This window comes from Aotus nancymaae, unplaced genomic scaffold (genome assembly GCF_030222135.1).
Source record: "Aotus nancymaae isolate 86718 unplaced genomic scaffold, 86718_ANA_hifiasm-v0.15.2.pri h1tg000028l, whole genome shotgun sequence".
NCBI lineage: Eukaryota > Metazoa > Chordata > Mammalia > Primates > Aotidae > Aotus > Aotus nancymaae.
Genome location: NW_026988441.1, coordinates 17,660,799 through 17,674,603, shown reverse-complemented (window position 1 = coordinate 17,674,603; position 13,805 = coordinate 17,660,799). Strand labels below are relative to the sequence as shown.

Below are 13,805 nucleotides of genomic sequence, written 5' to 3'. Positions count from 1 at the left end.
ATAGTTCATAGAGGAAAGTCAGGATGGATGCTTGACTCATTTATTTTATTTACCAGTTTTTAAAATGAGTTGATTCCTAGCAGCCTCCAAAGGTAATCAGTGAGTTTGGCTTTGGTTTTTAGTCCTTTATGTCCTGGCTGAGTATGACAAGGACTTTTTTTTTTTTAAGTTTCTTTATGAATGCCAAACTCAGAGTTATTTTCCCTTATTTTCTTATCCTGGTGCAAAACTATTTCCTCCCTTCTGTATATTTAAACACATCGTTCTGGGGTATCTGGTGCCTCCTCCCCGGGTGCTTCCTTTATCAAAGTAAGCGGCAGGTGGATCTGCATAGCACTCAACATTGTGCCTAAGGTCGTGCTTCTCAAATGTTATTGCACATGTGAATCATCTGGGGGCAGGGGTCTTGTTAAAATTCTCATTCATTAGCTCTGAGTGGGCAGAGCTTCTGCATTTTTTTTTTTTTTTTGAGACGGAGTCTTGCTCTGTTGCCAGGCTGGAGTACAGTGGCGCGATCTCCACTCACTGCAACCTCTGCCTCCCAGGTTCAAGCGATTCTCCTGCCTCAGCCTCCTGAGTAGCTGGGCATGGTGCCAACCAGGCACTCAACACTTTGGGAGGCCAAGGTCAGAGGCCCACGCCCAGCTAATTTTTTTTGTATTTTTTAGTAGAGACAGGGTTTCACCATGTTGGCCAGGATGGTCTCTATCTCTTGACCTCGTGATCCACCCACCTCAGCTTCCCAAAGTGCTGGGATTACAGGCGTGAGTCACCATGCCGGGCCTGAGCTTCTGCATTTCTAGCAAGCATGCACCAACTGATGGCGATACTGCTGGCTCAGGGACCACATTCTGAGTAGCAAAAGGGTGTGGTCAATGTGAGAAGTCAGTTTCATCCACTCAGTTAAGAAGTACCTACTCTGGGTCAGTTCACGGACTAGGCCCTACCACTTTACAATGCAAAGAGTTTTTTGGTGTTTTTGTTTGCTTTACTTGAGAGTTTTGGTTTTTAATTTATTCTTTTGAATATGTAATTTGCACACGGTAAAATAAAATTGTTCATAAAATCCAAAAAGGTACACAGTGAAAGTCTCTAACTCCCCAAAAGTGATCACTGTTACTTCTCAAGTTTTATTCCAGAGATATTTTATGCAGATAATATCATATATTTGTACCATATCTTTAACCGCATGGCAGCCTAATGATCTGACACTCTTTTTTCATTTTACTTTATCTTGGAGATTGTTTCATAGCTCAGCATGTATCTGTACATCCTGTTGAACAGGTGGTATAGCGTCCATACAAGATGCATTTGTTGGCCAGGCACAGTAGCTCACACCTGTAATCCCAGCACTTTGGGAGGCCAATGCAGGCAGATCACCTGAGGTCAGGAGTTCCAAGACCAGCCTGGTCAACAACCTGTCTCTACTAAAAATACAAAGATTAGCTGGACATGGTGGTGGGCACCTATAGTCCCAGCTTCTCGGGAGGCTGAGGCAGGAGAATCATTTGAACCTGGGAGGCGGAGGTTGCAGTGAGCTGAGATTGCACCACTGCACTCCAGCCTGGGCTACAGAGCGAGACTCCCTCTCAAAAGAAAAAAAATATATATGCACTTGTTGTTGTTTTTATAAAGTATAAAATGGAGAGTGACTAATCCTGGCTTCGTCATCCTGCACAGGTCATCCCCTGGGAGAACAGGTGCTGAGTCTTCCATTCTTTGAATCCTGTGAATGGCCTGACCCATGGTTTGTGTACTTTGTCAATTTCACATGATCTAGCGTACATCCATCACTTGTGTACACAAGTCTGTCTACACTTCACTTTGTCTTTTTGTTTTTCTATTTTTGGTTCAGACCGCAGTCTGTCTAGACTCCAATTGTGTCTTGACTCTGTATTCTGTCAGCACTTACAAATTGGTCTGACAGTCTCTGGCTTTAGTAATATGTTACTGTGAAATACAGCATGCATAAGTGTGTATAAAATGTATGTGTTTAAAGAAGAAATGAAACATTATATAGAAGTGGCTCTGTCACCCCCTTTTCTTCTGTGTGCCACTTTCTTGTCTCATGGGATGTCGCCATCGAAGAGACAACTGCTATCCTGATTCAGGGTTAATCGTTCTCTAACTTTCCTTTTGGAAGTGGTTCTCAGGCTTTAGTGAATCAGACTTGCTTAGAGGACTTGTTAAAACACAGATTGCTGGGCCCCACCCCTTGTTTCTGATTTAGTAGATCTGGAGTGGGGCCCAAGAATTTGCATTTCTTTTCAGTTCCCAGGGGATCCCGGTGTTGCCAGCCTGGGGACCACACTTTGAGAACTTCCACCTTATCTCAGAGATACTCTTAACTTGTGTATCATGACTCCCAGTCCTCTGAAGACACTTTACGCCTCCCCTAAAACCTAGTCACTTGATTGGTGTCCCTTAAGCACCTCCCCTCTTCTTCCTGTACACCATTTCCTATGACCCGGTTTGTGAGTATGCAATCTTTGCTAAGTATTTCAGTTGATTTTGGCATTTGACCACTGTCCTTGATTTTCTTCTCTGTTGGCCATTCCGTTTATAGCTTTCCTCTCCTTCGTGTGTATTGGAAGGAAGAGCATAGCAACTTTTTTTTTTTTGGAGGCAGAGTCTTGCTCTGTCGCTGAGGCTGGAGTGTAGTGGCACAATTTCAGCTCACTGCAATCTCTGTCTCCCGGGTTCAAGCAATTCTCGTGCCTCAGCTTCCTGAGTAGCTGGGATTTCACATGATCTAGCATAGATCCAGGACATGCACCACCACGTCCAGCTCATTTTTGTATTTTTACTAGAGACAGGGTTTCACCCTGTTGGCCAGCTTATCTTTTTCCTTTTGACAGAGTGAACTGAGGTCCCAAGTTTTTATTTTCCTTTCACAAGTCAAACCTGCTCCCTGACCTGCTGGCATTCTCCCCCATGCACCTTCTGAAAACCTGATTCCTTCTGTAATGGTGACTTTGTATAACAGAGTTATCTAAAATCTAAGGTTCAGGACCCAGCTTAAATCATATGAACCCATCTGAAATCCTTTTTCTGGAATTAGGTAGGCTCTAAATAAATAGGTCTGATCTTGAACTCCTGACCTCATGTGATCTGACTGCCTCAGCCTCCCAAAGTGCTGGGATTACAGGTGTGAGCCACCGCGCCCAGCCAGCAACATTTACATGTCTTATTCACCTGGTCTGTAAGCACCTTGAAAGTAGGAACCAAGTTTAATTTCCCTTGAAGTGTACTTCCTCAATTAAACTGCAGATCATGATTTACAAACTCAGTTGCTTATAAAGGCCAATGGCAATGTAAACAAGTGAAGCTTGCCAAGTAGAAACTTCCCTGGGAGCCATGTCCTGTGCAAAGAGGGCAGCTGCTGCTTGGCTTTAAGCCAGTCGCACGTCCACTGTTCTCTAATTTTCCCAGTTTTCAAGAGAAACCAGAAATAATTCCAACCAGTTTAGTATTTTAAGTATACAAAGTGGATCACAGAAAATACATCTATAGGAAGCAAAACTAAATCCTTCTATGTTTCAAAATCTTTGCAGTGGGTGGTGGATGGGTGGATGGATGGAGGGATAGATGGATGGGCGAGTGAATGAGTGAATCTGGGTCATTGTGGCAGCTCTCTGGTTGAAACTGGGGGAGTCTCGATACATTATCTACTGTATGCCTGGCGGTGTGCAAGTTTTACATACTTATCTCATTTGACCTTCATAACACCACAGGGTGGTTATTATCATTCTTATTTATTTCCATACTCATTTCACGGATGAAGAAACAGTGGCTCACACCTGTAATCCCACCACTTTGGGAGGCCGAGGTGGGAAGATCACAAGGTTAAGAGTTCGAGACCAGCCTGACCAACATGGTGAAACCTGTCTCTACTAAAAATACAAGAATTAACCGGGTGTGGTGGTGAGTGCCTGTAATCCCAGCTACTCAGGAGGCTGAGGCAGGAGAATTGCTTGAACCCTGGAGGTGGAGGTTGCCGTGAGTGCCACTGCACTCCTGCCTGGGCAACAGAGTAAGACCCTGAAAGACTCTCGCCATGGTCACATTCTCACTCAGGGTCACACTGCTAGTTTTCTTTATTTAGAGCCTACCTAATTCCAGAAAAAGGATTTCAGATGGGTTCATATGATTTAAGCTGGGTCCTGAACCTTAGATTTTAGATAACTCTGTTATACAAAGTCGCCATTACAGAAGGAATCAGGTTTTCAGAAGGTGCATGGGGGAGAATGCCAGCAGGTCAGGGAGCAGGTTTGATTTGTGAAAGGAAAATAAAAACTTGGGACCCCAGTTCACTCTGTCGAAAGGAAAAAGATAAGCTGAAATTTGAGACATGCAAGAAACTGCCTTTCCTTTTGTTCCTAAACAGATGGCTACAGGTAAAAGGTTCAATATCTCAACAGATAGCTACTCTATGTTCACCTTATCTTATGTAAAAGTGCCAGATTTACTGAGCGTGAGACAGATCTGTAACTATTTCCCTACCTGCTCCTTTTCTCTTATAACATGTGGATTCAGTAATGTGACCATGCCCTTCCTCTTTCCCCTCTTTTTCCCTTTAAATACTGAAGCTCTCAAAATCGTCTTTGGAGAAAGGCACAGACCAGATTGTTTCTCTGATTCTGTATTTTTTCTCCCGGGCATTATCCTTAACCTTGGCAAAAAAAACTACTAAATCGATTGAGACATATCTCAGATACTTTTTGGTTTACAAATTGGCAACCAATAAATGGCCTGAGTGGAGGTGTCCCTGACCTCCGGCAAATCTATCTGTGCTTGGTACTGGTTTGAGCTGTCTTTATTGTTCAAACCCACAGGAGAGTTTTCTGGGTCCAGGAGCTCCCTCTCCAGAGAATGGGACCTGTCTCAGATACTTTCTGGTTTACAGATTTCTTGGGCATCTTACTAAGCAAGTCACAGCTTCGTGCTCCTCAGGGATCCCAGCCAACAGGAAGGAGCTAAGACACGAGGGGGTCTCTTGCCATCTTGGTGTGTCCTTTCTGTTTCCTCCTGTCTCCCTACTTCCTCTCCTCTCAGAAGTCAAGATTTCTACCTACTAGCCTTGAGGCTCATTTCATCTTAATTCCTTTGCAAAGCCCAGTAGGAGAAGGACAAAGACACAGATACAGGAGCTGGTGGATGGAAAATGTTTTATTGGACTTCTTGAGCCAGGAAAGAATTGTGGTAGGCTGAGAATCAGAGCTCACACTAGCCCCCTCTTTCAGTGGAGGTCATGGTCACTGGGCATCAGGAGTTACGCTCCTCAGTCCTTTCAGCTGGAGGGAGAGGGGTCAGGGTTAGATAGGGAACCCCTGGGTGCCCAGTATAGGATGGCAGGGATGGAAAGGAATTTCTGCCTCGGCATGAGTTCCCATCCTCCTCTATATGTAGTAGCTGAGATCCCCCTTCAGTTTGGTGAGAAGGTTTAGCCTCCTTTCCCTGCCCTCACTCTCTCTCCCATGTCCTCTGCTGCTTCCCTTGCCCCCAAGCTCCATATCCTCCTAATGCCCACACCTCTTACCTTAGGAAAGGCATCCCAGTTGAGGAAAGGAAGTTTCCTTTTGATAGACTAAAAGGAAGAGAAAGAGAGTGATGTGTTGCAGGTCGGCTGGGCATGGAGCAGTAAGCAGTCCCTGAATGAGCTCCCGCAGTAACCACAGCAACGATAATGTTATTGCTTTATCATGACTTCATCGGGAGCTAATATTTCCCGAGGCCATATTGTGTGTCTGACCTGAGCGAACTGCTCTACAAGCATGATTTCAGTGGGTTTTACAGCAACCTTTTGTGGTGGGAACTGTCATCATCCCCACATCACAGATGAGGAAGCTGAGGCCGAGAGAACCAAAGGCGTTTGCATGAGGTCGCCTGTTCAGTCACTGCAGAGCCAGGAGATTTGGGCTCTAGCTCTGCGTCTGACTTAGCCTTCTAAGTGCAGAAGGCCTCAGTTTATCCGTAGAGGATGAGGGGATTCAAATAAAATCTTGACTGATTAGGCTCTTCCTCTTCTGGAATTGTCTTTAGGGCCCTGCTCCTCCACTGCCATCTTAGAAAAATGCGGGTAGCCAGGACAGTCGCCAGGGGAAGCTTTCTTAGGCTGACAGCCCATTGGGCAGCACCCAGGCAGGGCGGTCACTCCCTCCCAGAGCTCAAGAACCAACCCAAACAACTAAAGCCAGAATGTGCTGCCACCACCCTGGGATAGCAGACAACCGAGGGGCCCCCGAGCGCTCACCTCAAAGAGGGCATGCCAGTTGAAGAAATCATCAGTCTTGAAAGCCTGTGGAGGAAGAGAGACAGCAGAAGCAGATCAGCTCCGGGGAGGCCAGAGCTTAGCCCCCAGCCCTCTGGAGAAGGTGAAGGAGCCGTAGCAGCTTCGCAAGCTCTCTATAAGGCGTTTATCCCCTCTGTCATGAGGGCATTCGTGGGGGCAGCACCAGGGAAGTATACTCACAGATCGCAACTTGTCGATGTTCAGGAATGGGGTGTTAAAGGCCTGGGCAGAAAAGCAGGGTGTTAGGAAAGTTGCTAAGAAGCACAGAGAGAGAGAGAGAGGAAAAACTCATGGCCGGAGGGCCAGGGAAAGCAGATGCTTACCTCGGGTCGTGACGCATAGTTATCAATGGTGCCTTCTTCCTGGAAAGGCAGAGGGAGGAAAGGAGGCAGGTGGTCACATGATGCCAGGGCCCTTGCCCACATCCCTCTCTGCCAGCTCTGCCTTCATCCACAGGCCAGACCCTGAGAGAACGCGACCCGTTCTCCACCGTGGGCTCTGTTCCAGTCGCGCACGTGGTTGGCGGATGTGCAGGGTGAGGAGGGGGATTGGAGAATGGTCCGTGTAAGCAGTGTCACGATGGGCAGCAGGCAGAAAGCCTGGAGCTGAGAATTCCTTTCAGGAAAGGCTAGCTAGCGTTGTCCTGCAGTGGACTTAACTCTAAGAGTTGGAGTGTTCTGGAGACACCCACACTCAGTCCATATACTGGGTGGGAAAGATTCGCGTGCAAGTGGGAGCCCAGCTGCTGAGGTGACCCGCCTGCCTCTCACTGATCAAGGTTGCTTTGCTTTGTAGCTTTATTGAGACCAATGTTGGAGGCTCCATTACCCACCTCCGTGGGGACCTCACTCCAGCCTCAGTGTGTCCCCTTTTGTCCTCCCCATGACAGAGCCGAACACAGAGCCTGCAGGCTGGCTCCAGATGCTTAGATCTCATGGAAGTTTGGCTTGTTTTGTTTTTTGGTTTGAATTAGGCATTTTGAATTAGTAAGCATTCATAAATTCATCCAGATTTGTAGTTTCCCCTGAAAATTTTAAAACTCTGGGCACGTCTTCCCACTCCGTGGGGTCAGGTGGGGTGAAAGTTGCCCTTTCAGACTAGGGGAGTTGGCCCCACATCACCTGAGGCCCCGACACCTCCCACTCAGTGACACCACTGGCTCCGTCCTCAGCCGCGGAGCCTGTGCCCCTGTCTTAGACTTTTAAATCCAGAGTAAGCATCAGGCTTCCTCTCTGGCCGAGGACTGGATAGTAAAGATTCTCACTGTGTCCTGCACTCCAGAGACAGTAGGGAGCCACCCATCACCTGGGCGCTGCTCACAGGAGCACAAATGAAGCCAAGAGGGGCTAAGCAGGGGTGTCTTCAGAATGCTCGAACCCCCACTCTTACGAGTAAGTCAGCTGCAGGCAGCACTAACCAGTTTTCCTCTCTGCTCCACCCTCTCCACCTGCTGTCCATGTGGACGCAGGCCTGGCTTTGGAGCCGCTCTGTCTCACATGTGCCGCCCTCCAGTTCCCCTCCTCCCCCGCACGTCCCCAGGCATGTGCACAGCTGGATGGGAATGGGTGAACACTCCGAGGGCCCGTGGTGGAGATCGTCTGAACTCGACCACCCACTCAGTCCTGTCTCCTCCCAGGGCTCAGTACATGAGCCTCTCCCCAACACTTCAGCATCCCTTCCAGAAAGAGAAGCATCTCTGTCCCTACATGTCTTCCCAGGGATGCTCTGTTCCCTCCTCCCTTCCTCAGAGCCCCAGCTTCTTCAGCTCCTGTCAGTCTCGAAAACTAAAAGCCACTTATCCAGGAATGGACAGGAGGTAGAGAGATGGAGGGGCAGGTGGGTAACAGGTATAAGAATAAAAACGCAGGTGACATGCTCACCTCAGGACTACCCAGGGTGGCTCCCTGGGCAGAGTGGAGCACCAGGAGGGAGAGGAGCACAGCGGCAGGAAGGACTGGGATCTTCATGGCATCAAGTTTGGGGTGCTCTGAGGCGGAGCCTCACTGCTTGCTCTTTATATTCCTAAGGAGGTAGATGAGCACAGAAATGGGGTCCCCACCCCACTGACTCACCCCCAGATCCTGTTGCCCACCCCCGAGGCTCTGGGAGGGGGAGGCATGGACTGTTCCTCATTTACCTTGGATTTCTCAATTCACATTCTGCCCCAGGCACGTGGAAGGTGAGACTGCAATGGATCTCTTCATGCAGATGGGGCTGGGACGGAGACAGGTTGGACCTGTCCCTCCGAGGGATTGGCAGTGGTACCTAAGCAACCTCTCCTTTGGTCTTTGTCTCTTTTCCTTATATCCCTCATTCCTCTCTTAGAATTCAGGCTTCTTTTTCTCTCTTTCTTTTTCTTTTTAAAGACAGGCTCTCACTCGTTACCCAGGCTGGAGTGCAGTGGTGTGATCGTGGCTCACTGCAGCCTTGACCTCCCAGGCTCAAGATCCTCCCACCTCAGCCTCCATAGTAGCTGGGACTAGAGGCACACATCACCTCACCCAGCTAATTTTTTTATTTTCTTATAGAGATGGGTCTTGCCATGTTGCCCAAGCTGGCCTCAAACTCCTGGACTCAAGCGGTCTGCCTGCCTTGACCTCCCAAAGTGCTGGGACTACAGGTGTGAGTCTGCACTCCAAGCTGATTCACGGGTTTTTTTTCCCCACTCAAAATCCATGTAAACTCTTTAGCTTGGCACTGAAGGCCGTCCATGTTCTGAACTCAGCCGACCTTTATAACTTCTTCCCTTACTCCCTCTGTACATACCTCACTTCTGGCCAAGTTGGACTCCTTACCAACTATATCCCTCTTTTTCCATCCTCCAAGCATCCGGCCATGCTGTTCCTCATTCCTAACATGGCCTTCTCTCATCTCCAGTCCTCAGAACCCAACTCTCATCTTGGATGAAGCTTCCCGGATTTTTCCTGCCATCCACAGTCCCCGTCTCCACACCTTTCATTTCTCAGAATTCCCATATTCGTTCATTTGTATCTCTCGGGCATTGCATCTAAGTAAGTCATGCTCTTGCCTTGTTTCCCTTTTAGAATATCAAGTTCCTTGAGGTCAGGAGCTGCATCTTGGTCAGCCTTACATCCCCCTAGTACCGTGGCTCACACAGAACACAGGTGGAGTCAGCATTGGTCAGATTGGATGTGTTAGACTTAGTATTCCAGCATCCTTCCGCCACCATGTACACTTTGCTTCCACAGGGCTGAACCCTTCCGTTTTCCAACTGCCCATCTTTTACTCTTTGGTCTTCAGAGAAATGACTGTCTTGAGCTAAGAAGACAAGGAACAGGGAAACAAAAAACAGGTCTTGGGGATTCAGGTACTCTGCACTTGATCTTAGCCAAAAGGCTGAGAGGCGACCCAGGTATTCTGAACTTGGAGCGCCCACTCCGTGTCGTTGCCCTAACCCACCTCGCCCCACCCCCAGTTTGGGAGTTGGATCACCTCGCTGTGACACACCATCCTAGTCAAGCAGCCTTCTCCACAATGAGGTTCAGGTGGCCAAACCGGCTCCTGGTGTAACAGGGAGGGGCTGGGACACGGACCGGAGCTGCCAGGGCACAGCAAGACCTTATCAACCCAACCTGATGCAATGCTCGGTGGTGGCAGCCCTGGGTGGGAGGGCTGGACGGCGTCCATGAACAATCTTTATGAGCCCCAGAAGCTGGGCAACCTTGGCTCAATCCTCACACTGCCCCCACACCCTGGTCACAGACATCTTGCCCCTCTGCAGCCCTCTCTGATTTTATGATGGCAGCTTCCCCTTTGCAGCGCTACCTGAGGGAACGGTGCTTGGAGAACACTCCCTTAGCCCAGGTGGCCACGCAGCAGTAGATGTCACAGAGTTGGTGCTCCTGGAGGGGACGAGTTAGAGAATGACTGAGGTGGGTGGAGCGCCTCCCAAAAGGTTTTCTGGAGGACACAAGTTATGTGTAATGGATCCTTACTAATTAACAAACAGTGACTGAAAAATCTCATTAGCCACCATTCCATCTGCATAGTGTCAACTCCAGGACTGAAGAATCAGACAAAAGAGAACTGATGTTGTATCATCAGCTATGATTTGACAGGCGGTGGGGGACTCAGCGTCAGTTTTGGCCTGGGCGATCTAGAGCATCGGACGATCCAACACCGTCTTCTGTTTGGCTATGGAGTCCGGTTCGTGTATTCCCCTTTGACAGTAAATTGCCCTCCCTATGTTTTCCTCTCCACCTAATGGTATCGATAACAACGTTAGCCGAGTTATTGAGGCTTACTATGTGGCAGGCCTTGTACTAAGTGCTCCAAATACGTGATCTCATTGAAAGCTCCCGGTGATTCTGATACAGGTGGGTACTATAATTACTCACATTCTATAGGCGGGGGAAGCGCAGCATGTCGAGGTTAAATAACTCAGCCCAGGTCACACCGCCGGAACGTGACAGGGCCAGCATTAGAACGCCAGGCTTCCAGAGCCTGAACCTGTATTGCTCCTCTCTGTGCTGGAAGGGCTATGCTGCAGCCCATGTAACACCCTGTGTGACTTAGACCCATGTACTGAGTGGAGGGCAGACTGCATCAAACTCCCACAGGTCCCCTTTACCAGTGTCCGTGGTGGTGCATAGCCTGTACAGTCCTAGGTGGTAGCCCCAAGCATCTGTGCATTAATTTAAATGAATCAAACTGCACGCTCTTGACAAAATGGAAACAAAGAACTAAGAGGTTCGTGGCATCAGCCCCCCAGATGAACCTGCAGTTGCCTCAGTTCCCAGATGCCCCCAGTAGTACAATCATCTTGCCACACCAAGTATGTGTTTTCAGATAGGGTTTCGGTTCTGGCTCTCGTGTTCAGCATTCTGGTGTTTAAAGACAGGGACTTTTCGCACCATGCCTCTAAACACAGGCCAACTACTTTGTGTGCTCAACCCAAGAAATTCTGTTCCTATGCCTGATAAAAAGCTGGCTCTGCTGGACTCAGGATTTGTTTCCACTTGGCACCTTCCTGGTAGATTTTCCAAGGGTAGTTTTGTTTTGTTTTTGTTTTTGTTTTTGTTTTTGAGACATAGCCTTGCTCTTTCACCCAGGCTGGAGTGCAGTGGCATGATCTCGGCCCACTGCAACCTCCACCTCCCAGGTTCAAGCGATTCTCCTGCCTCAGTCTCCCAAGTAGCTGGGGTTACAGGCATGCACCACCATACCCAGCTAATTTTTGTACTTTTAGTAGAGATGGGGTTTCACCATGTTTGTCAGGCTGGTCTCAAACTCCTGACCTCAAGTGATCTGCCCACCTGGGCCCCCCGAAGTGCTGGGATCACAGGCATGAGCAATGGCACCCGGCTAGTTCCATCTTGATGTGATTTTTGCTCTAAGTGCCGGCTCTGGAAGCCAGAGTCTCTCTCCGAACTCCTCCCTCTTCCTCCCTCCACATTGCCTCAGTGGTTTGTGGTCCCTAAGTTGGGTTGGGTGGGGGTGGGGGGGGAAGAGAGGGGCAGGGGGTTCTCCCTGGGAGAGGATCCCAGCAGTTCAGGTGATGAGCGGCAGGAATATCTGCCCAAGACGCAGCTCGGCTTTGGATGAATCACGGAGGATTAATGGAATCAGGCAGCCGCAGAGACTGGCTCTGCAACATCACCTCTCCAGGCAGCTTGACTGCCTAGTCCTCGCTGGGAATACCAGTAAACCCCTGTTTTCCCACAGGCCTGCCCCCACCCCACCCCAAATCTGCCAGAACTTGAGTGTGGGTAAGAGGCAAGGCCCAGCCTTGATTGCTCCATTGTGAGACACACCTAGGGCCTGGCAGCCAGCCTCCTGGGTCTAGGGAGGGAGTGAAGAGTCTAAGGGATAGACACTGGGTTTTTGGGGCCTTGGTGAACACTTAGGTGGAAATCTGGGAATCCTGGGAAAGAAAGGGGGCTGGGGTGTGGAGTATTAGCAGGCAGAACTTGAGGCATCCCTGTCCCATCCCTTCCTCCCTCCGTCAGTGCTGTCACACCCAGGAAAGCAGCCTCATCCACCAGCCAGTCTGGTTTCTTCCTTTGCCGCCCACCCTATGTGCCCTGTGCTTAAACCTCTCCCAGGAAGTCTTCCTGGATTGGTCCCACTTAATTTCAGTCTCTCTCTCCATTCACTCATTTGTAAATATTTATTTGGCTCTTGGTGCTGGGGACTATAGATGGGCAAAATACCTGCCCTAGGGAGCCCATGTCCCAGTGAAGGAGACATTATAATCTAACAAAAACTAGATCCGAAAACAGGATGACTTCGGAGAACAGGTGCTGTGAAGAAAACAGGGCGCTATGATGCTGCCAGGTTTCCTCGGTTGATGGCCTGGGGGCGGGCGGCGGAGGCTCACACCTGTAGTCCCAGCACTTTAGGAGGCCGAGGCAGGAGGATCACTCGAGCCCAAGAGTTCAAGATCAGCCTGGGCAATATGACAAGACCCTGTCTCTATTAAAATAAAAATTTTAAAAGGTGGCCCAGGGAGGGACATTTGAAATGAGCCCTAAAAGCAGATGAAGCTCTGGCTTTCTGGAGACCTTGGTAACAGCCGCCCACGTTCCCTGAGACTGTGCCAGCAGGCTCAGAGCCACCTTAGAGAGGGAGGCCAGGCCCAGATCGCATAGAGCCACGGTGAGGAATTGGTATTTTCTTCCAGGGCTAATGAGAAGCTGGCAGTAGGTCCCAAGCAGGGGCTCCTTCCTGGCCGTTGTGGAGGAATGGGATCTAAGGAGTAAGACAGAAGTGTCACTCTAATCTTTCAAGGGCTGTTTCAGCCCTTTGGGCCAAGAACACCCCAAGAGCCAAGAACCGTGTTGCTCACCTCCGTGTCTCCCCCAGTGCCTCAGGGACTGGGCTGAGGTGACCTCAGTTCTCCGCGGGTTCACACCCCCACTCACGCTCCAGGAAGCGCCCTGTGCAGCAAGGATTGAGTGTCCTCCCTAGGACAGCCCCGCGCTGCCTTCCCGTGGCCTCCAGGAGGTACTGCGAGGAGCTCCTGAACCCCGGAGGACTAGCACAAACCAGCCCCCGAATTTCAGGGCCCCAGAGACACAGAAGCCCAGCAGAGGAGCGGCCTAGCCTTCTCCCAGGCAGGTGGGCTGGGTCAGCTCGGTCTCCTCAAGTCAGCGTTGCACCAGGTTTCTTTCATGCATTCATCCACCGTCTGAGGCCCTGCGCCTGTCCTGGGGGTGGAGAGTGACCTAGGCAGACAGGGGCCATGCCTTCAGGGAACCCAAGCCTGGGAGGGAGTCACTTAGGCTGGCAGGGTGACTGGTGTCCACCTTTTACTTCCTGTCCCCCTGCAGGGATGCCAGGGGAACAAAGGAGTGGGGGCTCCTTAATCCTGGCATGTTGGTCTAGCTTGGTGAGACTTAGGGGCTTCAACTGCAGACCCCCAGCCCCGTCCCAAGGGCTCCTCAGCGTGGGATAAGCCTGGCTCAGCCTGCACTGCAGCCTCTCCTGTTTCATTGGTACAGCGATGGGGTGGAAGTGTTTTGCCTCCCTCCCTCTGCATCCTGAAAACACA

General features: G+C 49.8%; 1 protein-coding gene and 1 long non-coding RNA gene across 3 annotated transcripts in view; one reads left to right on the top strand and one right to left on the bottom strand.

Annotated features, from left to right (window-relative positions):
- Window positions 1-13,805, top strand: part of LOC135276754 (uncharacterized) — a 30,047-nt gene that overhangs the window by 10,180 nt on the left and 6,062 nt on the right. The gene's annotated exons all lie outside the window — the stretch shown is intronic.
- Window positions 5,152-8,304, bottom strand: KRTDAP (keratinocyte differentiation associated protein). 2 transcript variants are annotated; one of them, XM_012438093.3, is made up of 6 exons: window positions 8,173-8,304; window positions 6,616-6,654; window positions 6,473-6,514; window positions 6,254-6,298; window positions 5,540-5,587; window positions 5,152-5,294 (listed from the first exon to the last, which is right to left on the bottom strand). In XM_012438093.3, the coding sequence occupies exons 1-6, from the start codon at window positions 8,257-8,259 to the stop codon at window positions 5,256-5,258; spliced, it is 300 nt and encodes a 99-aa protein (XP_012293516.1). In that variant the 5' UTR covers window positions 8,260-8,304; the 3' UTR covers window positions 5,152-5,255. The 2 variants fall into 2 exon arrangements, with proteins under 2 accessions (XP_012293516.1, XP_012293528.1); XM_012438105.3 differs by lacking the exon at window positions 6,473-6,514.

Excerpts from the sequence above, each read along its gene's own strand:
- KRTDAP (XM_012438093.3), bottom strand. The coding sequence starts at position 8,259 with ATGAAGATCCCAGTCCTTCCTGCCGCTGTGCTCCTCTCCCTCCTGGTG. Across the intron at positions 6,655-8,172 it reads CCACCCTGGGTAGTCCTGAG|GAAGAAGGCACCATTGATAA; the intron begins GTGAGCATGTCA and ends CTGCCTTTCCAG. Across the intron at positions 6,515-6,615 it reads ACTATGCGTCACGACCCGAG|GCCTTTAACACCCCATTCCT; the intron begins GTAAGCATCTGC and ends TTTTCTGCCCAG.